The following is a 25925-nucleotide window of genomic DNA, read 5'->3' as shown; positions in this document are numbered from 1 at the left end:
GCAACCTCTCCCCGGTGACTGCATGACTCTTACTACATATCCGCTTAATGGAAAGTCCCCGGAGATCTTCGCTCCCATATAAGAAATAAGTTGCTACAGATATTTTTGAGGAAGCCTGAATATGGTGTCCGATCTGCAGCCACCGGGTTGGAGAGCAGAAGCTGCTGAGCAAAGTTCACCATGAGACTATTTGCATGTCAGACACCGGTTGGGCTCTTTGAGGTGACAGCACCTGGGGAAACCCGTTTTTTACGTGTAACCCCTCCAACAGGGATACCGGCCTTGCTGCGGGGTCCCCGAGCCAGTACACACACACAGACAGTCCCGGATATGTGACTGCCGACCATGCATTGAGCCAAGGCGCAGTACCTGTAGGTCTCAACAGGGGCGCAGTGAAGAAACAAGAGATGGTCAGGGCTGGTAGCACAGATGTGTTAATGAGGTCCAAGCCAACGGTCAGAACAGGCAACAATCAATAGCAGAGTCCAGAATACCGCGCCGAGATCAGGGGGAAAAGACATCAGAATGGTCAATAAATAAGCAAGAGTCAGAACCAGGATTACACACAATTACTGGGGTTTTGTCACAATGGCTAAGGAATTCTCCATGGGGAAGGACGCCTGATAAAGGAGATGATAGCTGGTGATTGGTGGGAGACAGAATTAAGAAGTGTGTACTGGCCCTTTAAGAAACGGGGTGGGAGCACTTGTGAGCCCTACGGAGTAAGCAGGGGAGCAGTGTGCAACATGCGACAGACAGTGGCGCCCGATCACAACCAAGTGAGCAGCGGCAACAAACACACTGACAATAAATAGTATTTTATGCATTTACAGTACATTTCTCCTCTTTCTGCTTGGTGATCGACACCTTTCCCTGTATCACTATGGATATAGAGATAACTGTCCATCACTAAGGACCGCCCATTGGACTCCTAAGTACAAAAAGAGGAGAAATGTACTGTAAATGCATAAAATATAAGTAAGGGCTCGTTCACACAGGCGTATGCAGGTTTTGGTTTTGTATTTACGCGTCTAAAAACTGTAATTACCTGCGTATTTCGGCCATACCTGTGGGTTTTGCGTGTGTAAATACACAGCGTATTTACGTACACAGAAGGGCCCATTTACTTATTGATTTGCTATTCAAATAGGCAGTGGATATGCAAATTTCCTGTATATTCGCGCTGACTCATTAACTATAATGGCTTATTTCGCTGTGTAATAGACACCAAAATAGGGCACTTTTTTTTTCTCATGTGACTGAACATCGCATGAAAAAAATACGCACATGTGAACAAACCCATTGAAATCAATGGATTCTATTCACTGCGTAATACGATGGGCAAATTCGCTCCTGAGAACAAGTCCTATATATCCACAGTACTATATATGAATGTGCTGAGCTCCTCCTGCTCTAGAACATGCTGCACACACAAAGGGACAGGTCCCCTTTAAGGCTACATTTAGAATGTAGTTTATAAGGGTTGCATCATTTAAAGGGAGAGCAGAAATGTCACAGAGAGCAGTTTGTGACCCGGAGGAAGGGAACGTTACGTATGAGAGACAGTCGACTGCACCCCTATTAGCACAAAGCAGCACGTGGGCATTTAAGAGGGGCAAATTTTACTGCGGCCGAACCTGGTAAGGTGCCCCATGCGGTTGGCTGCGGCAGGGGGCACAGTGGGTGGCACCTGAACAACCTGATGTTGCATTTACCTGCCCCACTTTCCATCTCCAAAAGCGGAGTGGTATTATGAGCTAAAGGACATTTGTTCATGAAACAGCAGCAGGACAACCCCGAAAAAAGGGGTTTGTAAAGCAATGTTATAGCGGTTACTATACTGCATTACCTCCGCTGAGTGACGCCATTATATGTGTGAAGCTAGGGCACGGCTTTACAAGTGGAAAATCTGCTGGAAAAGCAGCCCAGGTTTTCACCTCTAACATGAATGTCATTGCTGTATTCTGGTCCCTAAGGATACAGATGGCGCTACAGCGCCCCCTGGTGGGACTCTGAGTAATACTGCTGGAGAAATAACAAAATAACGCATCATAATAGGAAGACCAGTACCTCCCCTAGGAGTTGTTGGAATAATGAGACTTTCTCTGTGTGATTGAAATGCTGATATAAAGTAAGTGATTACAGTATCAGAGCAAAAGGAGAACTTATTGTGGAGAACTAAACACTTGAAGGGAGGCTCCAGTACCCTTGTGTACCGCCTCTAGCTTGGATACAAGATGTGATACGGCTGGGCATGAAGGATCCAGTACCCTGGTGTACCGCCTCTAACTTGGATACAAGATTGGATATGGCTGGGCATGAAGGATCCAGTACCCTGGTGTACCGCCTCTAGCTTGCATACAAGATGTGATACGGCTGGGCATGGGGGATCCAGTACCCTGGTGTACCGCCTCTAACTTGGATACAAGATTGGATACGGCTGGGCATGGAGGATCCAGTACCCTGGTTTACCGCCTCTAGCTTGGATACAAGATGTGATACGGCTGGGCATGGGGGATCCAGTACCCCGATGTATCGCCTCTAGCTTGGATACAAGATGTGATACGACTAGGCATGGAGGATCCAGTACCCTGGTGTACCGCCTCTAGCTTGGATACAAGATTGGATACGGGCATGGAGGCCCTACTACCCTGTTGTACCGCCTCTAGCTTGGATGTAAGATGTGATATAGGTGGGCATGGAGACATGCAAGTATCCTGCAGCAGATCGCTGCACATTTGCTGTAACTGAACTTCTAGATCGTGCAAACTCATAGGCTGCAGAAGTTGATGTCCCAGATGGCCTATTCTAGTTGTGATAAATCTGGTGACCGGGCAGCCACAGAAGTGTGACACTGTTGTGGGGACATTCCTGTGACCCCCTTGTGTGTGCGGCCGAGCATTATCCTGCTGCCTCTTGGAGGCCGGCATGAGAGGAACACATGTGGCTGCAGGATGTCCTGAACATATCTCTGAACTGTCATTGTGCCTCGTACCACTACTAGGGGTGACCGACTGTGGTATGTGATGGTCCCTCAGACCAGCAGTGGGTGTAGTGTGTCGCTCTACAGCAAAGGCATTGAGGCGCTCACCCCGAGGTCTACAGACACGAACACAGTCGCCATTGGTGCTCAAACTAAACCTGCATTCATTGCTGAGGACAACCTGGTTCCACTCTGTAGCGTACAGTTTCATCGCTCAGGACGCCACTGCAAACAGAGGCGACGGTGTGTGGATGTCAAAGGCCGTACACATGATGGGGGCACCCACGAGACCAAATGTCCTCAGCCAAGAGCCTGGAAATTGTTCCGACACACACAGGGGTGTAATGATGGCGCCCCCTGTCTCTGGATGGCGGACAACAAAACAGTTGGAGCTGCTCATGCTTGTTGGGCGATCAGACGATCCTCTCTACTGATGGTCTGTTGGGGTGTCATGAGTCCTGCCGCCTTGTGTGTCCTCACACATCCACTGGTCCCAACACCTCCTGACAGTCTGGTCAGAACGGCCCGGTGGAGGACAATTCGTTGATATGACCATCCAGCTTCTCACATCCCAATAATGCACAATAATGCAGTATAAAGATCGTGATGCCCCACATCAAAAACATTTGAATATAGCCTGGAACAAATGGTTATGGGCATGAAAGCTGGCATTAAAATGGACAGACAGCTACTTTTTGCTGATTTAAATAAGTAGTGGCTTCAAAGGGTTAAATGAGTTTCGTCCCCTGGTCTAACAGTACCGAAACACAGAGGAAGACGACCCGCATCAAGTACAACTGAGTCTGGCCTGGCTCAAAGCGGTTCTGGGCATGAAAATTGGCATCAAAGTAGGCAATAAGCCACCTTTCACTGATCTGAATAAGTAACTGTTATTTTCATGGGGCATCACCCACTATGCGTTGGCAATGATAGAGCAGTGGCACAAACCTATTTAACCCTTCGAAATCACCAGTTACTTATTCAAATCAGTAAAAAGTTGCAGTCTGCCTACTCCGATGCCAGTTTTCATGCTCAGAACCATATTGGACCAGGCTAGACTCCGTTGCCCCTGATGTGGGACATCACCCTCTAAGTTGGCAGTGATAGATTAGTGGCTCAAACCCATTTAACCCTTTGAATCATGGTTGTATGTACCCACATTAATGCCCATCTTTGTACCATTTCAGGCTGTGCCCCCCTCAGGACATCTCCCTACAGTATAACTTAGTATTAAAATAAGTTCTCTTCATTAAAGCACAAGGAAAAAACAAAAAGCAATTTATTGAAAATAAAAAAACAACTTCAGCATAAAAAAAAAAAATCCCTGTTTGTAATCGTCTCGTCAGAATTGTGTAGTCTCAGGGGCTTACAGCAAAATCCCCCCAGAGGCCATAGAGAAATAGTGTTTGATGGCGGTCAGCAGGAAGAATGGAGCCGTCCCTGAGACGTGCAGAAGAAGCAGATGACCGACAGGACCTCCAGCTCAGCAATAAGCCAGCAAGAGGGGTAAAATAATTCTATCATGTGCGTCGGAGCCTTGTAAATAATTCACAACAGTTAATTACGAGCCATGTTCTTCATCTTTATAGTGAAATGTCATGAAGGAGTTTTAGGAACTAGAATTACTTTCAGGGCTTAACCCTTTCCAATCCACTGTCTGACGTCTAAAGACATCATGATTTAAGGCTGTACAGCTCCGATGTTGGAAGACGACAGTCAGGGTTCTCTTACTGTATATTGCCAGCCTCTCTACTGTCGGAGCCTATCCAAAGTGTCACCTCATGCAGTACTGGCTTTAGCCAGCAGATAGCGCCGTTGTATAATGGCAGAAAAAGAGTAAGCCCCCTAGGAAACCAGAATATAAATAGGATTGGAAAGGGTTAAGGCCCATTTACACAGAGCGATGATCACTCAAAGGTTGCTAAAACGACCGTTTGAGTGACAGCTTTGAGCGATCATTTTGCATAAACTATTAAGTAGCTAATCAGCTACTTAATAGCAATTAAGTGTGCAAATGAAGCCTTAGCTGAATGCAGTTAATAAACCAATGGCTCTTATCTGCTTTTAGTTCCATTGTCCTCCAGTGGGAAACAATGCTATCAACACTACCCGAGGAGAACTGCTGATAAGGCTGAATGACGATTAGGTGAACTGAATTTAACAATCAGCTAGCAGTGCATGAAAAGTGCACAATGGGCGCTCATTTAGACGCAACAATTATCGCTCAAACGATCACTTTTTTGAGCGATCATCGCTTCGTGTAAATGGGCCTTTATTCAGACGTGCGTATGTCGTTTGGGTTTTTTCATGGCCGGCTGATACACACTGTCCTTCACTGCAGGGGGAGGAGGCAGGCCGGGAGCAGTGCACTGAGCTTCCGCCCCCTCTTCACTGTTTACAATGGGAGGGGTGGAATGGGGGCAGAGCTAAGTTCCACCCCATCCCGCCCCTCCCATTGCAAACAGTGTCAAGGAGCAAAAAGGGGGCAGGAGCTCAGTGCACTGCTCCCGGTCCGGCCCGCCTTCTCCCCCTGCAGAGAGGGGTATTATTTTATCTTGTCACCACCAGGAAGCTAGGGTTTTGACAGGGCTTGGATGCAGGAACGCCCCTGTCACACCCCTAGCTCCTGATTGGTGACTTCTAAAAGGTCCTTGTAGCCCAGTGTGTAGTTATTTTTGCCTTGGCAGGACGGTTAGGGATTAGTGTAGCTGATAAGGCTTTAATGTAAAATATAAAATAATATAAGCCTAACCCCAATACATCCCTAACCCTAACCCTCCTGGCAAGGCAAAAAACACGCAAATGTTTGAGCCGAGAACACATTGCTTCTTGATGTGGGGTGACTGACAGTGCGGGCCACAAACACATCAGAATCGCCCCGACTGCCACTCTTTACCACTGACATGTGTGGACCAACGCCTCTCCTCTTCCTCCTTACCGCCTGCTACAAGGGAGCGGTGGTGAGGATCTTGACACTGCAGCCGCTGTGGATAGTCACAGCGCCCAGTCATTCGTAGGCTGCTGCTGTTGCCGCCGCCGCAGGGGACACTGCCGCAGGGGATAGTGACAGCGGCCAGTCATTCTGTGAGCCACAGAATCTACAGCCTATCAGGAACAGAGGGCGTCACCCCCCTGTCAAGCAGCGTGTAGCCTGCCACCACCCACACCTCCGGTGGTGATAAGATACAATAATACCCAGAGAGGGGCAGCATATATCGGCCGGCGTGAAAACCCAGCCTATATACGCACGTCTGAATAAGTACTCGGATAGTAGATTGAACTAAATTTATTTATGGATTTTTTTAAATCCAATACCAATAAAAGTTACATTTTAGGTTCTCCTTTCTGTGATAGTAGTCTCTGCTAAAACTTATTTAGCCCTCTGTGATTTTGGATTTTTTAACGGCTTAATCCAGGGGCAAACATGTTTTTGTATAGCTGCTCATGCTGCTATAAATAAATTAAGGTTACTTGTAACCTCCGTAGAGCACCATAACTGAGGGACGTATTGTTATACTCACCCGCACGCCTGTTCTCACGCACCTCAGGTGAAGTCCATGCACCGCCCAAAAATCTGACTCTTTTTAGATTGCTGTGCGTGTATTTCCCTTTGGGAGAGTGTATGCCCGGCCATCTAAAAAAATACATTGCCTCAGACCGATATAGCACTTGCAAACCTGCCGGTTTTATGCGAAGGCGATGCAGTTTGAGAGAAAAATCGCATGGCGCTCACATCACTGCACTTACGATTTTCATGTGGGTGAAAATCAACCATTATTCCCCGTGAGAATAAAATCACATCATGCTCGCATGCAACTCGCATGTACATACAAGGGCGATGCCACCTGACAAAGGGCAATTCTTAAACAGAATCGCCAAAAAGTAGGACATACTGCACTTTTCCACTCGCATCACTATTTCTTGCAGCGCTGCAAAAGAAAAATTGCGCATTTAAAGGCCTCCGTTGAAAACAATGGGTTCTTTCTCCGCGTCATTTCTACAAGCAGAGAAATCGCGTGGGAAAAACTGCCCATGTAAATGCTCTAGTTTATTGTGCTGTTTGGGGGGGGGACAAGTTCCCTTTAAGGAAGCCATATTCCCCTTCCCCGCTGCCCAGTATCCTGCTAGTCTTCACTTCTGATGACATCACTCAGGGCCAAGTAACCACCACAGCCTATCACTGGCTACCTTCGGCTGGCCACTAACTGCAGTGTTCCACCGTTGGCTCTGTAGCCGGGTGTGAGGCCTGCAGGTCAGACGCCAGTAGGATGGGAACAGCATGGGAGGGTTGTGTCATTACGACAACCACTTTCTATATGCCAAAATAGCCACAACGAAAACTTTTCCCACCCCTGGAGGCCGCCCTTTTTGAATGGGTGCCGTATAATCCAACATTTTGCCCTCACCATAGGGCGTCAATATCTTCTCATAATGGGCCACCGCTTGTGATTACTGCTGATCATCTGATTGAAAGGGCCATAGTGCTGATATGAGCGCCGCAGCCTCCGTAATGCTACCATCTCAGCACGTTTGTTCTGTATATATAGTGGCCATTCTGAGTACTACAGGTTGCCCCATTGAAGTGGGTCAAGCTCATAGTACTGAGAATGGCTGCTATCAGTAATACGGCAAACAAACATGCTCAGATGTAAACATTGAAGAGGTCACAGCACTCATACGAGTGGTTCACCCCTTACATTAGTTGATCATTGAGGGGATCCCAAGTGATGAACTCCCACCAGTTATTGATGGCGTATCCTGAGGACTGGCCATCAGTTTTACAAGGTTGGATAAGTCTTAATACTCTGCTGTTTTACAGTAGACTCAAAAGAGTTTTCTATGAAACGATAGAAGCCCCTGGGCAATCACCCCTTTGCCCACACAAACAAAATTGGCACTAGATGTCGCTTTGAGAACAGCACTGATTACTTCTATAGAGCTCTATGTGCGGGCCTCTTCTACGGACGTGGTGGGCGTAAGCAAGCAGTCTTGTCTGTATAGTTACTGTGGCTGAATGGGACCACCAGAAATTGACAGTTTCTATGCAGAGTGGATGCACAAGTGTGGCCAATTATCCACGTAAGAACAGGAACTTTTGTGGGCCAATCAGTCTTGCCCGCGTTGCTTTTCCACTTCATGCTCTGGGCAGGCCGACCCCCGGTGGATCCCCAATCAACTACTGATGACCTTGTCCAGAGCATAGGTCATTAGTTGAAAAAAAGGCCGGAGTACCCTTTTAAGGCACAGAGCTATGAAATCTGGGTTTCACTAGTGCTTTGCCCATTAAATAAAGACACAAAAGCCTGGTTAATGACAAATCTGCTCTTCTCAAGAAAGACTTGTTCTCGCGAATTATGCCAAACACCTTTCAGAAGAGCTCAGAAGACTCGTTATAGATATATGAAGCTTGAAATGGCTACAAAAACATTACAAAAGGCTGTGGTGTACATCAATCTGCAGAGAGACAATTATCTGCAAATAGAGAAAATTCTGAACTCTTGCTACTCTCCGTAAGAGTCAGCACCCTTTTAATATTCCAAGAGCACAGCGGGAAATTGTGGAGGCGAGAAAGAACCCAACAGCAAATGACCCAAAGAAGCTCTACAAACTGCAAAAACCTCTATCCATGTGTCCACTATTAGAAGGACACTGAAGGGGCATTGTAGTCATGAAAGACCCCACGAAGGAGGCTGCTGTTCTCCAGATAAACCATGCAGCCCGTCTCAAGTCTGCTGAGACCACCAGGATGTTCTACAAGGCTTCTGGGAAATGTTCCATGGACAGATAAGACAGAAGTCGAATTCTTTAGCACATTATGATTGGAGGAAAAAGGACACTGCAATCCAACACCAACACCTCCGCCAACTGTGACGCCTGGAGCAGGGAGGTCATGGGTGGTGGCTACACTGCTGGCCGCCTTGTGATCACTGAGGGAACGATGCATTCCATGTCCAGAAGTGGAGGAGACGTTGGGTGATGCAACAAGACAATCGCCCAAAGTATACAAGTACAGCCGGCTACACACGGGCGAATTTGCCTTGTGGAATCCGGAGGAGGCGTTTGCTTCCGGATTCTACAACAAATGTCGCCCATTTCTCCTCTGCAATTTTCCGCTTGCTGAGGAGAAATCACTTTTAATGCTGCGGTTTTGTGCGGCTTACGCAATCATCATCGCAGGATCCGCGTCATCGCCTGGCGACGGCGCAGCATAATCTGCACTGCGCATGTGCGCCAGCCGGCACATCTGCAGCACAGACATAAAGACGGCGGACAGGTACGCTGGGGTCACTGGCCGAGCACAGGGTTGGATTCCGTCACGGGATCCCGCATGTGGACTCCGCCACGGTCGTGTGTAGGCGGCCTTAATCAACTAGGCAACGAGTGAAAAAGATTTGCATTTAGGAATGGCCACACGCACCACTGAGGTCTGACACTGGCGGCAGCTATCTGTGGAGCTCATATACAGCCTGAGACTAACTTCACACGGGCGAGCGCGATATATGGCCGTGAATCCTGCAGCCCCCCCCCCCCCGTATCGCACTCCCCACCATGTGAAAGACCAGAGGATGCTTGGCTGTCAGCCGCGGTGGCGAAGCACAGAGTTTTTCCCATTGCTCTCAATGGTGGACCTGGCATAGCGTTCCCCCAGCACGCGGTGCGATGCTGCCGCCGGTCCCACTGACAACACTGAGAGCATGCATAGAGATAGAACATGCTGCGATTTATTTCCCGCATCGCTGCGCTCATGTGTATGACCCCATTTAAAAGAATGGGGTCCATATTTGTACAAAATCTGTGCGTCTTGCAACGCACAAATCTGGCAAAATTTTATCACCCGTGTGAAGCCGACTTTAGGGTGGATTTACACGATCATATTTGCACGCGCAAAACGCAATAGAATCCATTCATTATGCACAAAAAAAACTTTTTTCGAAAATTGTTTGCTGCGCAGGATCCAAAGTGGGATCAATTTATTGTACGATCACAGATCTGGCAATATCATACATTAGTTATTTCACTTTTTAATTTTTTCTTTTAGACAAAGAGGAGAAAGTGCACAAAAAAGGATTTTTTCCCCACTTTTTTAGGTTTTTATATAGGATTTGAACCTGCAAACTATGATTTCACTGATCATACACTGCAGTCATTCTGTACTGCACTGTATTATCGCTTCTCATAGCGATCACAAGCCATAGCAGACCTGGAGGCCATTGTCCGGTGAGCGGTTACCATGGCTAACCCATCGGTCCTCCTCGATTACATGGCGGAGAGCTCATGACATCACACAGGGCGCACCCTCCGTCTGTGAACCTTTTACATGCCGCGATCAACATTGATGATGAATAATCGTGGCATCTAAGGGGTTAATAGCAAGGATCCGTGGAGTCACCGATCCCTGCCATAGCAGCAGGCGGCCGGCTGAGACTGTGGATTGAGCGGGTCGGTCAGCGTCTGAGCCCCCACCATTCATAGGACATTCGCATGGACGGGTCGTACGGACTGGCCGCAGCGGTAGACGGTGACGAGTGAAGTAAGGTCTATTGCTACTTTAACCCTTGCCCTGCCGGTATAAATTGTTTAACTTGAAACCACACACCCCCTCAAAGCCTACCAAACACTCATTTCAATAAACTTTATTTGCACACACGTGGAAGCCCTTTAACATTCTGAGTGCAGACAAGGCACAATTGTAAATACTACCAGCCACATTTACCAAAACTGTCCTTGTTGCCCATAGCAACCAATCACAGCGCAGCTTTCATTTCCTAAACTGTTCTGGACAGAAGAAGGCCGCGCTGTGATTGGTTGCTATGGGCGACCTGTCAGGGTGACTGCCCTGATAAACGGTTCCCGCAGTCGGTTGCCGTTACTACACATATTACACGTCACTCACCATGGTTATCAGCCGGTGTCTCTCCTGCCGGGGGGTCACTAACCTGCCACTAACAGTTAGCCGGGGTCTCCCTGGCAACCGTTGTACAGCGTCACGTAACAGGCTCCGCCCACCAGACGCACAACGTCATCGGACGCAGCTCCGCCGGAAGTGACGTAGTGGCGGCGTGCTGCTGACAACAGAGCGGAGACGTCTGCGGAGCACGTAAGTCCCTGCGGCCCCGGGAGGCCGGTGTCTTGTTGTGTGTCCTCCGGGACGAGTTCTATAGAGACAGATATAGTCGGGGCCGCCATTACCCCGCGTAGTCTGTGGGACGGGGAGACTCTTCCTCCAAGCGGAAGTCCGGGAGTGCCGGGAGCACCCAGCCTCCACACCCTGCACTGACCTCACTGCAGCTAGTATCGGTGTGTAGGGGCTTATTCACACCAAGGATATCCCGCACCAGATCTGTGTGATGCGATGGGCGCAAAACCTGCGCGAATACGACATCCATTCTCTTAAATCCAGTGATTCTTATGAGCGGTGATGCTGCTGGGAAAGAAAGATCTTGGCGGCTTCCTTTTTGGGCCGCCGCGCCCGTTAGGACGTTGATGGGCGCCACATGCCGTGTGAAGGCGATGTCACTGGGAAACCCTTGAGATCCCATCACACAGGTGAGATTGCCGGTCCGGAGGGGAGATGTTGGATGAAACCGCTTTGCGTCCCCATGAGCAGCGCACGTTGGCTGAGTGTCTCACCACAACATGGCGCCCGCCAACGTGCCACGTCCACGCAGATGCCAGGAGCTTTTATGTTTAAACCGCCTCGCTTCAGGGAAGGAGATTGCGGGGTGTTTTCAATGGGTAAACCGCGCATGAACTCGTGTGATGCTGTGCCGCCGCGCTGAAAACAGTGGGCGCTGCCGCAATTTAACGCACCGCGTCAAAAAATCACTCGTGTGATACAATTCAAAAGAATGGCGCTCATATTCATGCGAGATTTGTGCGTGAGAACAGGCTTATACAGCGAATGTGAACGGCGCAATGATGATCGCTCAAACTATCGCTTTATAGCGATCTCTCCGTGTAAATGGGCCTTTAAGCCCCATTTACACGCAAAGTTAATTGCTGAAAATTTGTTCGAAAGATAGCTTGAGTGACAGTTTGAGCAATCCTTTTGCATAAACTACTAATGGGCACCTAAGGCCAGCCGATGAGCGCTAGAAAATCACTAATTGGCGATCGTTTCAGCCATAATTGCTGAGTAAATGTGCGCCCATCGTGTGCTTTTCAGGCACTGCTAGCTGATCTTTAAATTCAGTTCAACCTAACAATCGTCTTTCAGCCTTATCAGCAGTTCTCAATGGGGTAGTGCTGATAGCATTGTTTTCCCATGGAGAACACAGGATCTGAGAGCAGACAAGAGCCCTCCATCTATTAACTACTTTCAGGGAAGCCTTCATTTGCACACTTAATTGCTCTTTAGTAGCTGAGTAGCTACTTAATAGTTTATGCAAAATGATCATTAAAAGCTGTCACTCAAACTGTTGGAGCAATCATTGCCCATGTAAACCAGCCTTAAAGGGGTTGTCCCGCGCCGAAACTTTTTTTTTTTTTTATTCAATAGGCCCCCCGTTTGGCGCGAGACAAACCCGATGCAGGGGTAAAAAAAAAAAACGTTTAGTACTTACCCGAATCCCCGCGCTGCGGCGACTTCTTACTTACCTTAGCAAGATGGCTGCCGGGATCTTCACCCATGATGCACCGCGGGTCTTCTCCCATGGTGCACCGTGGGCTCTGTGCGGTCCATTGCCGATTCCAGCCTCCTGATTGGCTGGAATCGGCACACGTGACAGGGCGGAGCTACGAGGAGCAGCTCTCCAGCACGAGCGGCCCCATTCGGAAGGGAGAAGACCGGACTGCGCAAGCGCGTCTAATCAGGCGATTAGACGCTGAAATTAGACGGCACCATGGAGACGGGGACGCCAGCAACGGAGCAGGTAAGTGAATAACTTCTGTATGGCTCATAATTAATGCACGATGAACATTACAAAGTGCATTAATATGGCCATACAGAAGTGTATACCCCAACTTGCTGCCGCGAGACAACCCCTTTAATACCTATCAGTAGCTTATTAGCCTAATTTGCGTGCAAATGAGCCTCCCTTTGCTGTATATAGATTACAGTGGGGGGTTTGTTATCTGCATACAGCTCCATTGTTCTTCTGCTGGACAGCAGCTGAAAACAGTGTCATCAGTGCTCCCGGGGAGAATCCCAGTGTGTGGTCCCTTCTATCAGCTGGCCAGCTGAACAATGGTTTTCATGCTGAACTAAAAATCACTCTGCAGAAAAGCAAATGATGGTAGCATTTATACGCAATGATCACTGCTCAAAAGACCCCGTTTGAACGAATTTACGAATTTTGAGCGATAATCTGTGCTTGTAATTGGGGCCATAGAAGTAGTCATGCATATTCATGAGCTGCAGGCTAGCCCAACCACCCCACCCTGCCCTCCAGCCACTGATTGGCAGCTCTCTGTTTATGCAATGTAATAAGCAGACAGCCTTCAATTAATGGCTGGAGGGCGGGGTGGGTGTAGCTAGCTTGCAGCTCATGAATATCCAGGACTACTTTTGGTGGTCCTATGCACGTGCTGCTACTGCATGACCCATGCAGGCTATTTATACAGGCAGATACATGTTTGGCTCGTTCAAACAAGAAATCATTCAGTCATTCACATTCGCTGTATAAGGGGTTGCAAACAACTGAAGGAGCGCTGTTTAAACCGAGAGATAAGGGAACGAGTTGACGATGGTTTTCAGTCCTGCATGAAATGAATGAAAAGTGAGCGATTTATTGTTTGTCGTTGGCTGCTTTTAGACCGAACCATCCATCGTTCATTTTCGCTCGACTGCACGATTTTCTGAAAGATAATGATTTCATGTAAAAGTGTCTTTATTTTGTGTTTCAGACTATCATCCCGCTCATCGCTCCATCAGATCGCACTGCTGGAAGACAACATGACGGGTAGGTTATACTGCTAGTAAAGTACGACTACCAGATGTCTAAGTGTGCGGCTGCTCAGGAATATGGCAGGAGTCACTGAGCAGATAAAGGGGGGGAAGAAGTTACTAATAGTTGTGTTCACTGTTCTATTGCTGGTGACCTGCAGCTGGATGACTTATCCATACTGGTCTAGAGCCTTTGTGGATGTTGCACAAATTTCATTTCTTGCAAGTTTCCTCAAGTTTTGGACAATTTCTTTACAGCCACCTATGGCTTCATGTCCACAGGGAAAATCAGGCCCACTACGGATTCTCCATGGAGAATCCGTAGCGGGTCCTTCCTGCCTCGCGGACATGAGGGCTGAAAATAACAATTTACTCACCTCTCCGCACGCTCTGGATCTTCCCTTCTTCGCGGCTTGATCTTCTCTCCATCGCGCCGGATCTTCTTTCTTCGACCCGGCAGATGTGCTCGTCCAACGGCCCGAAGAAAGAAGGTCCGGCCACGACGGAGAGAAGATCAAGCCGCGAAGAAGGGAAGACCCGTAGCGTCCGGAGCAGGTGAGTTTAATTCAGACGCTCGTCTCCCGCAAATCCGGACGGCTTCCATAGGGTTCAATAGAAGCCTGCGGGAGCCGTCCCCGCACCTAAATGGAGCATGTCCAGATTTTTTCCTGCACACGGGACCCGCGCCTGCAGGGAAAAATGACATCCGCAGGTATTTAACTACCTGCGGGTGTCTAATGCATTCCTATGGGGCGCGGATCCGCGTGCAGGAAAAACGCTGCAGATTGTAATTCCTAATTTGCCCATGGACATGATGCCTAAGGGTGCATTTATACATAGCAGAAATGCTGCAGATCTGCACCAAAATGCCCATCATGTCCACACCATTGGTGCAGGTCTGTAGCTGATAGTAATGCCCCCATTACACGGTACGCGCTGTTGGGCAAGCAATGCCCGGCAGCTCATCCCAGTGATACTCGCTCCTGCACTATTAGACAGGAGCGAGTATTGCTGAGAGCGTTGCCTGCATGCAGCGAGCCTTAGATCAGTCTAATTTAAATCCTATGAAGCTAGCACGTAGGCTATTCCTCACAGGCCACCATACCTGGCAGACACATCTTCAAGCCTCTGGGTGCCGTAACAACCCATTGGCTCCCCCTATGAAAATATCATGGGGGTCTAATGGGAGTTAAGTAATCCCTGTAGCTAAAAATTTTTGGCTGCGGACCTGTGGCTGAAATGAGCTGTGTATCCAAACTGAATCCGGGTCTGTTTTGCCACCAGTGATGCAGATTTTAGCCCTTTCCAATCCACTCTGACGTCTAAAGACATTCTGATTGAAGGCTGTACAGCTCTGATGTCAGAAGGCGTCCGGCAGGGTATTCTTACTGTAGATTACTGGCTGCTCTGTTGTCAGGGGGCCTCTCCAGCATGTCCATACCGCAGTACTGGCTCTAGCCAGCAGATGGCGTCATTGTATAATGTCAGAAAGAGTAAGCCCCCTAGGAAACCCTGATTCCAAAAATGGATTGCAAAGGGTTAATGCAGAGATGCTGTGGATTAGGTGGCGTATCTGCAGCATTTCCGATACGTGTGAATCCTCCCTGAGTGGGTTTTGATGTGAGAAAAACATTTAAAAGGAATCTTATTACCGCCTGAGGACAAGTACATAATAACAAGTACGCTGATTGTAGCCTTATGTCTGTCTTATGTTTCTGTGAAGCATTTAGTCAGAATCTTACATTCTATCAGTAGCATCACACAGAGGACTACAGGAAGTAGTCCTAAGTATTCAGAAGCTGCAGGTTAGTCCCATCCAGCCACTATTTCACAGATGTCTCTTTATGGACAGCTATCAAATCGGTCACTGAGGGGTGGGGTTAGCCTGCAGCTCATGAATATCCAGGACTACTTCCTGTAGTCTTCTGTGTGCTGCTACACACGTACATAATACAGACATGTTGTAATCAGCGTGCCTGTCATTGCTTTATGCTGCTCTCAGAGAGGACAAGTATTGAGGTGGTGACAAATTCCCTTTAATTATATAGTTTCCTCTGCTGAAATAGCAACAGCCGGAGTCACATCTTCCTAGAGAGACGATCTCCTTAATACAGCACCACACAGAACCAATGTACAGCAGCTGAGGCTCCGTAGAGAGACTTTAAAGGGGTCCTGGTCACTCCCTTTAAATCCAGTGGACTGCAGAAACGTGTACCACTAAATGATGTAATAGTTTTATAAGACTTTGTTCAGACCTTGTTCCTCCTTTGCAAGTGGGGTATTTCCTCTAAGACCTGCTCCCAACCTATACTTCAAGTATGATGGGCCTGATATGTGGCAGAACAGAGCAATCTGTAGTGTTTTTACTGTATTGGAGAGTATGTTCACACGGGTTGGAAATACAACAGAATTTCCGTGGCAAATTCTGCGGCATTTCCACAGCCAAAACCGAGTCTAACTCTGCAATTGGTGAGGATCTAATTTCAGAAGGTACAGCGTTCACCTCCAAAGTCTTCGGTTGTCAGCGCCTCCTTCACTGGGCACATGATGGCCTAAACTGGGCGCACAGTGACGCTGGTCACTTCCACATCAGCTGGACAGCGACGCTGTGCTCAGTACAGATCGTCGGGCGCCTGGTGAAGGAATCGCTGACAGCCGAAGACCTCAGAGGTGAGCGCTGTACCTTCTGAAATTAGTAGCAAGTATGCAGCTGACTTGAGTCAAAATCCACACCAATGGGTGGATTTTTACTCTGATTCAGATGCGGAAATACTGCGGATATTCTGCAGCGTCTCCGCCCCGTGTAAACATACCCAAAAAGCACAGTTCCCTACACTTTTTAATAAGAGGATCATGCAAGAATAGGTATACTGCATGTCACGGTATGTAACTGCATGCTATACAGTTGCATGCATCGGGGCCATATGTTCAGTAGATCGATCATGAGTAGAGATGAGCGAGCATACTCGCTAAGGACAATTACTCGATTGAGCATTGTCCTTAGCGAGTATCTCCCCGCTCAGCAGAGAAGGTTCGGGTGCCGGCGCAGGTGACAGGTGAGTTGCGGCAGTGAGCGGGGGGGGAGAGGGAGAGAGCTCTTCCCTCCGTTCCTCCCCGCTCTCCTCCGCCGCTCCCCGCCCGCCGCCGGCAGCTGAACCTTTTCTTCTGAACAGGCAGGTACTCGCTAAGGACAATGCTCGCTCGAGCAATTGCCCTTAGCGAATATGCTCGCTCATCACTAATCATGAGCATTCCTGGACATACCTGTATACCGACAGTACACGAAAAAGACAATCTGGTAGCCTTACATGCAGGGAAATCACTTGTGTCCAGGCTCTTCTAGTATACATTATGTAAACGATTTATAGCATAGGAGGATAGTAGTGTCACCTGCCAAGAGGATTCAGAAGGTGGAAAATTGTGAAATAGTAGAAGCTGGAGGAAGAGATACAGAATTGTATTGGCATCCATTCAAATGTAATTGAATAGAGAAGCTGCAAAACTGAAATGCGACAGAAGCAAATGCAGCATTTAGCATACCGTGCCGCGCTATTCACACGGAGCCTTCCTCAAGGACACTGCCACAGGGGTAATAAAAGTAAATCTGAATGGAAATGATGAGTCCGGACCCTTCTTTCTGTCTCATTATCAGTCTCTTATCTTCTCCAAGCCATAAGCGGTCCTTTGTTGTTACATTAGTAAACTTCAAGCCTCTTAGTAACAAATCATAAATATTTTTATCATTTTTCTCACTATGAATTTTTGTATTTTATCTCAGCGATGGCTACTTCTCCGCCTATCCGTGGGACCGGGGATGGGATGGAGACTGAAGAGCCTTTGAAGTCAGTAGAGATCACAACATCGCACACCAAGACAGGTCACAGCCCGAAAAGGAAAGGTTCTCCAGCACAGTCCATAAGTCCCGGTGTCCTTCAGCTGGGCAGAATCCAGACCGAAAAAGTAATTGAGATAGAAGCAGTCCGCCTTATCATCCCTAAATCAGCAATAACCCACACAGTTCTGACTAAACAGGCTAAGCTACAGGAGGTGAATGGACATATTAAAGCCGAAGTGCTGGACTGTGTCACCGAGCCATGGAAACAGCTCTCCGAAATGAAAAGCACTCTAGAAAAACTGAAGAATTCTGAGAGGCGATTACTACAAGACAAGGAAGGTCTTTCCAACCAGCTGAAAGTCCAGACTGAAGTAAGACTATATATCTGTTAATGCCTCCATTCACAGTAAACAGGCAGTCGTTCATGAGTGAGCGACTGCCTGGTTACACGGGCCGGTCCTTCGTTCAGTTCCTGCATGCAGAAACTGAAGACAAACGGGAAGTGAGCGACTTCTCTTTTGTCGTTCAGTCGGTGCACTCTAACGATAACCGTTCGGATTCTTGCTGGATCAAAGGAATCCGAATGATCGTTCCGTGTAAAAGCACCTTAAGATTGGGTTTACACTCAGGTTTTTTGAGCCAAACACAGGAGTGGATGCAAAAGAGTGAGAGCGTGGATCATGTAGGATGAGTTAACACTTCAAGTATTTTTTCTGATCTAAGGCCGTATGAAAATCTGTACCAAAATCCGCTATTGCAGCCAAATGTCTGACATGCGGTTTCAGCTGCGGATTCCACTCCAGTCTCTGGCTAAAATCTCCATGCGTGAATCTCCACTTATACTAACGGACTGATGAAGGAAAGTCCTCTTAAATGTGTTCCAGACGCTGCTCTCTACGGGTATTATACGCTCACATGGGCAGGATCTACGTCTGATTTTTACACATTGATTATACCTTAATCTCCTGCTGAGCCGTGGATTTGTGCTGCAGATTTGCGCATGTAGCACCCACACGTGGATTTAGCCCATTCTAGCAGCAGGAGTGCTTGTGCAGATTTCCTGGCATGGTTTTTGCGTTTTAAGAAGTGACATATAATTTTTTTCCCCACAAAAAGCAGATTTAAAATGTTTGTGTGGAATAATTGGCTCTGTAGAGACTACGGTCTTCCTGCAGTGGTTTACTGATTTTGTAAACGGCAGTCTGCCGGCAGAGACTGTGTATGACTGCGAGTGTACTGAGCATGTTCGCGTATCATACGGTCAGGCGCAGTGTCACTTTTTTTTCCCCAAATTCCTCTCTGTTTTAGAGCAGGGCCACATATGACAGCGCCGCCCATGTGTAATATGATTTTTATTGGTGTTTTCAATAACATCCAGGTGTAATTATGGTTGTGGACATCAGGGTTAATTACAAAGGATAGATTATACATTCGTATACAGCATATGGGCCGAGGACGCAGATTTTCTACATAATTTTAACGGTAGCTTGTAATGTTTGGATTATTATATTAATAACATTAACATCTGAAACAAGAAATAACACAACCAGTGTGCACCACTTTGATAGTTATTGAGCCTTGGGGTATTGCTGGATGGATGGGGTATAAGGGGAGGAACTGAGTTTCCAAATTAACGGAGGGTAATGGTTAAGCTATATGTCCATGTCAGTGAAGGCGTCTAGTTTCCCACCTTGGACTGCTAGCATTTTTTCTTATAAGCAGCTGTTTGAAACTATCAGGATATCTTCTATGAAAGATATTTAATTGTTAAGACGGGAAGCTTCTCTATTCTAGCGTAAGACTGGAAGCGTGAAGAACATGGCATGTGATAGTTCTAAAATTCAGTGGGAGGATGTCAATGCTGAGCAGCAAAAAGGGCCAGGCCCAACTACCTTTAATTTGGGGTATATGTATAGGGCTCACACTGTGCGGTACACAGAGAAATGGAGCATGCTGCAGTCTATTTCTCGTGTGGATCGAGTCGCAGTGGCCACATGCGTGCATGGATCAATGAAAGTCCATTGACTCAATTCATGGTGTATTACGCTGCTGTGAATCGCACATGTAATAAGCGGTGTAAAGTTGGCTGTGGACGTGAGCCCTGAGGAAAATCAATGAAATCTGCCATGTGAATATGGCCTAATGAGAACTAAGCTGATTAGTGAGCCATTCCCAATGACCAAATCATCCAGTCACAGCGCTTTACTGTAACGTCCCCCTGCACTACCGCACGGTAGGTCTGCGGCAGCTGAGTATTTGATGTGTTTCACCTGGATGAGTTTCTGGTGTGCGGGTGCTGAATAATAGGTGATACTGAAAAATCACACTTGCTTTTTTAATGGACGTCAGTAGTAGTCAGATGAAAATGTCCGGATATGGCACAGTTAAAGGGAACCTGTAGCTCCTGTTATACTTTCGGAGGGCATTAAGTAGTGACAGATGCCGGTTTCAGCGGTCTGTCACTTATGTGTTCATTTTTAAGAACTTCCATCTTAATCCTTGCAGTGCACGGTTGTCAATGGGAGTCCGATATATTTATGACATTCAGGCTCTCCCACCCTGCAGCTGCTGATTGACAGTTTTCTCCTTATGCACTGTAATGGAAAAAAAACTGTCAATTAGCAGCTCGAGGATGGGGAGCCTATATATGAATACATTGGAAACTGCACACCAAGTATTATTAAGATGTATGTTCTCAAAATCTACTGCACAATAACATGTAAGTGACCGAAAAGGAATACAGATGTGTTCAAGGTTAACGCTAACACATTCGATTAGCTTCAGGTGTGTGACTGCACTTTCACCGCTCGCCAGCACGGGTACACCGGCTGTAGAAAGAGTCACGTCTTAAAGGTTTAATGGTGTTCACCGTGCGCCCCGGCATCTGATATTCAGCGTATGAGTTCATGTCAGGAAGGAGCCGGGATAACTTTCTTTCAGGAGGTTGTGAATTATCACCTTAATATTTGTTATTTGTCATTCTTTACACTGTATTGTCCCTATCACTTTTTTTTTCTCTACATTTAGGTCGGCTTCACGTGGCCGAGAAAATCATGCAAGATTTCTGCGTTTTGAGACGCACAAATTCTTTTGAATGGGGTCATACGCATGAGCAATGTCTTCCCACATGGCAACGCGATGCTGTGCGGGAAAGAAGTCGCAGCATGTTCTATCTGCCTGTGTGATCTCACATTGCAGACCCATTGTTTTCAATGCGGCCGGTGACAGTAGTGCTGGCCCAATTGAAAGTAAGGCTGCGTGTCCACGGGCATTTTTGCATTGCGTTCCCCGTGGCGATAAAAGGACCATAACACTAAGTGAAGGGAGGATGAGAGCAGAGAAAACTGACACAGCCGGGTGCAAACCGCTGTCAGATCTGTGTCAGAAGCAGCAGGACAGCCAGCTTAGTGAAGAGGTTGCACAGGATCTACGTATGGACATGAATGTAGACTGTTATAGTTACTCGTTTTTGTATTTAGGAATCAAATGAACAGTTAAATTCTATAATAATTTCACTACAAGTTGTTCATACTCTTTAATGAGATTTTGACACTTACTGATTTGTGAATCCTCTCAGCCTTCATGATCGTTTACTGAATGTGGTTCATGAACAACCATCTATCTTTTTACAGGTTAACAGGGAGCTGAAGAAGCTGCTGGTGGCCTCCGTCGGCGATGATTTGCAGTATCACTTTGAGCGCATTGCTCGAGAAAAGAACCAGCTCATTTTAGAGAATGAAGCGTTGGCACGGAATAGAGCCCAGCTCTCGGAGCAGCTAGAACGCATGTCCATTCAGTGTGACGTATGGAGAAGCAAGTTTCTTGCCAGCCGGTAACTTAAATCATACATATGCATAACTTTAATAGTTCATTTTGATGCATAGATTTTACACAATGGAAAAAATATATGGCTAATATTTTAATTCAACTATATAAGGCCGCCTGCACATGAACGGGTTTGTATTGTGGAATCCGTAGCGGATGTCCACACCGCGGATCCAACGAAACAAACGTTCTTAACATGTTATGGAAAAGTGCTTCCTCCTGCACACGAGTGAAAACCAATTGCGATTTCTGCTCACGGAGGGAAAATTGCAGCATGTTTTATTTCAGTGCGGATTCCGCACGGACTGCTTCCATTGAAGTCAGTGGAAGCTGTCCGACCTGCGGCCCTTCCATAATTGACATTGCGGATAGGTTGTGGGTACCCGCGTCATTGCCTAGCAAAGGAGGGGGAAAAATAAACATTTAAAACAAAACAAAAAACTGTACTGCGCATGTTTGACGGATCACTGTCCGGACCATCTGCAGTACAGATAATGAATAAAGACAGGTACACGGGGTTAGAGCCGGATTCCCCTGCAGGCTCCCGCATGCAGAATCCGACTCTATGTGCAGCCACCCTAAAGCGTAAACCAAGAGATGAGCCTTTCTGACACTATACTAGAAATGGTATAAACTGCTGGACCAGAATAACCCCATTATACTGTTACTATATAAAATGTGTGGCATAATGATATTTATATACCCTCTGTTGCAGAGTTATGGCTGATGAATTGACCAACATAAGGGTGAATCTTCAGAGGCAAAATAGGGAGGCCCAAAGTGCACTTCAAGATTTGTTAAGTGAAAGGGACCAGTACCGCCAAGAAATGTCTGAAACTCAAAAGTAAGTTTTTGGTTTTTTTTTTTTTGTTTAAATGTAAAGTGGATGATGATCTCGAGTTTTGGCTGTTTTGTATCTTTATATATATTTTGATGCATAGTGTTGTGCCCTCACCTCATTAGTTTAAACATTGACCCAAAGCACACAAGTCGTCCTACAAGAGACCGGTTAACCCCTTAACGACCAATGACGTACCTGGTACGTCATGGAGCGTCGGGGTATGTATGAAGAGAGGTTGCGGTGCAACCTCTCTTCATACAGTGCGGATGTCAGCTGTTTATAACAGCTGACATCCGCGGGCAATAGCCGCGAGCGGCCGCGCGGCCGATCGCGGCTATTAACCATTTAAATGCCGCTGTCAATTCTGACAGCGGCATTTAAATCCCCCGAACGATGTTCGGGGGTCCCGCACGGCTCCCCCGCGGTGAGATCGGGAGAGCCGTGCATGTGTCATGGCAGCCGGGGGCCTAATGAAAGGCCCCAGGGCTGCCTTAGCAGACTGCCTATCAAGCCGTCCCCGTGGGGTGGCTTCATAGGCTGCCTGTCAAAAAGCAATATGACGTAATGCTATAGCATTACGTCATACTGCAGGAGCGATCAAAGCATCGCATCTTAAAGTCCCCCAGGGGGACTTCAAAGTAAAGTTAAAAAAAAATCAATAAAGTTTTTTTTTAATTGAAAAAAAAAAAAAGTTGTAAAAGTTTAAATCACCCCCCTTTTGCCATATCTATTATTAAAAAATCTAAATAATAAATAAAAAATATGTATTTGGTATCGCCGCGTCCGTAAAAGTCCGAACTATCAAAGTACCACATAATTTTTCCCGCACAGTGAACGTCGTTCGAAAAAAGAAGTGAAGAACGCCAGAAATGCATTTTTTTAGTTACCCTGTCTCCCAGAAAAAACGCAATAAAAAGCGATCAAAAAGTCGTATGTATTCCAAAATGGTGCTATCAGAAACTACAGGACATCCCGCAAAAAATGAAACCTTGCTCAACTACGTCGACGGAAAAATAAAAAAGTTATTGCGCGCACAAAATGACCGCAGAAAATAATTGAAAAAAATTTTATGTCTTTAAAAAAAAAAAAGAGGAGTATAGTAAAAAAAAACCTATACAAGTTTGGCATCGTAGTAATCGTACCGACCCATAGAATAAAGTTATCATGTCGTTTTTGTTGCCATTTGTGCACCGTAGAAGCAAGACGCACTAAAAGATGGCAAAATGTCGTTTTTTTTTCATTTTACTCCACTTAGAATTTTTTTAAAGTTTTTCTGTACATTATATGGTACTTTAAATAGCACCATTGAAAAATACAACTCGTCCCGCAAAAAACAAGCCCTCATATAGTGACGTGGATGGATAAATAAAGGAGTTATGATTTTTTTAAAGGGGGGAGGAAAAAACGAAAATGGAAAAAGAAAAATGCCCGCGTCATTAAGGGGTTAAAGAAGAATAACCTTAGTTTTGGAAAGTCCAAGTCCTGACTTTAATCCTATAGAAATGTTGTGAAAGGGACCTGATGTGGTTTTAGGCGAGAAATATGGAAAAATCTTAGGGGTTCACAAACTTTCAAGGACTGCTGTATACCCACCAGTGCACATACCTATGACACTGAACGTATTATGTTTTTTTTCCCTACAGAGTGTTAGAGGAACTTCTTGTCTCTCTGCAGTGGGGAAGACAGCAGACCTATTACCCCATCGCTCAACCATACTCTATCACAGAGCTCGTGGCAGCAAATCAGAAGCTGTCAGTGGCTGTAAAGTCCCACCTTATTGGAAATACTGGATCAGAGTGCCCCAAACAAGCTTCACAAACAACCGAATTTTGCAACACTCCTGCGGAAAAAATGGCAGAAATGGTAAATTTTACTTTCTTTTCTCTGAGAAAATTTCATAGATTAGTCACCATGTGACATTGTTTTTTTTGTTTTTTTTTTGTCACTGACGTGATTTGCATAACGGCAACATCTGAGGCCTCATGTCCACTGGACAAATAGAATTACCAAATCCGCGCGGGTATCCCGCACGCGTGATCCGCCCCCATAGGGATGCATTGGACACCCGCAGGTAAGTAAATACCTGCGGATTTCAACTTTCCCTGCCGCGCGGATCGCACGTGCGGGAAAACGCGCAGCATGCTCCATTTTCTGCGGGTCTCCCGCAGGCTTCCATTGAAGCCTATGGAAGCCGTCCGTATCCATGGCACACCCGCAGCTGAATTTCTGCTCTCCAGCACGGGAGAGCAGGAGTTCAAAAAAGAAAAAAGGTTGCACGGCGCATGCGCGCGGCACACTGCCGGCGTGCCGAGCACATCCGCTGGCAGAAGCAAAGAAGATTCGGCCGCGACGGACTGGAACCTGCAGCGTCCGAACAGGTAAGTAACATCTATTTTGAGGCCTCATGTCCGCGGGAAAGGAGGGACCCGCTGCGGGATTCTGCATGGAGAATCCACTCGGGCCCGAATTTCCTAGTGGACATGAGGCCTTACTGTCCTCATTGACAGACTACAGAATTGTAACCGGTGCCTGTCATCTGTTGACAGTAGTGAGAAGTGCAGCCTCTGTACATTCAATATCCTGGTATACAGGGCTCATCAGATGTGAATATTCACCCTTAGTCTGCTAATATTCTCAGTGTTCTGATCAGACAATTGGTACATTTCATGTGTTTCAGATACTGAAGGCTCAGGTCCTTATTGCATGTTCCGAGACGTCTCCAGATATTTCCTTCTCGGAGTCTTCACCGTCTTTCTTAGCAGCTAAAAAAAGTATTGGACGATTTCACCCCTACACCAGATATGAGAACATCACCTTCAATTGCTGCAATCACTGCCAGGGAGAACTGATCGCTCTATAGGACTTGCAGTGAAGACAATGCTAGTGAAATGGCAATAATTTCTCTCCTCAGGCATGAGACAAGGGCGCCCGGCTTTGTGCAATAAGACTTGAATAGAAGGAAATAATGAATAGACTGTTCTAGAAGAGTTTTAAGCTATATATTTTTTTAATCTAGGTATGGACTATCTAGATAATGGACGGTTTTGAGGTTTTTCAACACAACTAGGTCATTCCAAAATGCATTCTTTTGTTTTCTTTTCCTCTTCAGTCTTCTTTTATCATTATTTCATCTGCGGTGTTTTCAAACAGTATTTGTTGTAACTTAAAGGGTCTTATTAAAATGCAGTGTTACATTCTGACTGGTATATATTCTAAAAACAAAAATGAGAGTATTCGTTACATGAGTGCTGTAAGTAACGGATCCCAAAGGCCCGTTCAGACGTACCGATTAGGCTGGGTTCACACAGGGCCGATTTGCCGCGGATTGCCGTTGCATATCCGCACTGCGGCAAAACCGCTGCGATTGCAGTGCAATGCGGCACAAATGTGTTTGGGCAAAAAGCTGTTCTCACAGGACGGATTTTTTCCGCAGTGCAGAAATGCAACTGCGGTGCGGTTTTTCAAAACACAACATGTCCATTCTTGTCTTTTCCGCAGCGCTTTTTTGTCCATAGACCTCTATTGACGCACCAAAATACGCTGCAAAAGTTAAAGC

At 46.7% G+C, this 25925-nt stretch overlaps 2 protein-coding genes across 3 annotated transcripts in view; one reads left to right on the top strand and one right to left on the bottom strand.

Moving 5' to 3' along the window:
* Window positions 1–11011, bottom strand: part of NME7 (NME/NM23 family member 7) — a 127548-nt gene extending 116537 nt beyond the window's left edge. The window contains exon 1 of the mRNA XM_066600002.1: window positions 10878–11011. Within this exon, the coding sequence (XP_066456099.1) occupies window positions 10878–10880 (3 nt within the window). The 5' untranslated portion in view covers window positions 10881–11011. The remainder of the gene's footprint in view (window positions 1–10877) is intronic.
* On the top strand, window positions 10997–25569 carry BLZF1 (basic leucine zipper nuclear factor 1). 2 transcript variants are annotated; one of them, XM_066600000.1, is made up of 7 exons: window positions 10997–11081; window positions 13829–13884; window positions 17647–18074; window positions 21336–21535; window positions 22244–22372; window positions 24013–24232; window positions 25047–25569. In XM_066600000.1, exons 2-7 carry the CDS (start codon window positions 13878–13880, stop codon window positions 25227–25229), a joined length of 1167 nt encoding a protein of 388 aa, XP_066456097.1. In that variant the 5' UTR covers window positions 10997–11081; window positions 13829–13877; the 3' UTR covers window positions 25230–25569. The 2 variants fall into 2 exon arrangements, with proteins under 2 accessions (XP_066456097.1, XP_066456098.1); XM_066600001.1 differs by lacking the exon at window positions 10997–11081 and adding an exon at window positions 11101–11530.
* The last annotated feature ends 356 nt before the right edge of the window (window positions 25570–25925 follow it).

The sequence above is a fragment of the Eleutherodactylus coqui genome, chromosome 4 (assembly GCF_035609145.1).
Source record: "Eleutherodactylus coqui strain aEleCoq1 chromosome 4, aEleCoq1.hap1, whole genome shotgun sequence".
In the NCBI taxonomy this organism is placed as follows: Eukaryota; Metazoa; Chordata; class Amphibia; order Anura; family Eleutherodactylidae; genus Eleutherodactylus; species Eleutherodactylus coqui.
This window is presented reverse-complemented; position numbering and strand designations above follow the sequence as displayed.

Excerpts from the sequence above, each read along its gene's own strand:
- BLZF1 (XM_066600000.1), top strand. Across the intron at positions 21,536-22,243 it reads AGCAAGTTTCTTGCCAGCCG|AGTTATGGCTGATGAATTGA; the intron begins GTAACTTAAATC and ends CCTCTGTTGCAG. Across the intron at positions 22,373-24,012 it reads GAAATGTCTGAAACTCAAAA|AGTGTTAGAGGAACTTCTTG; the intron begins GTAAGTTTTTGG and ends TTTTCCCTACAG.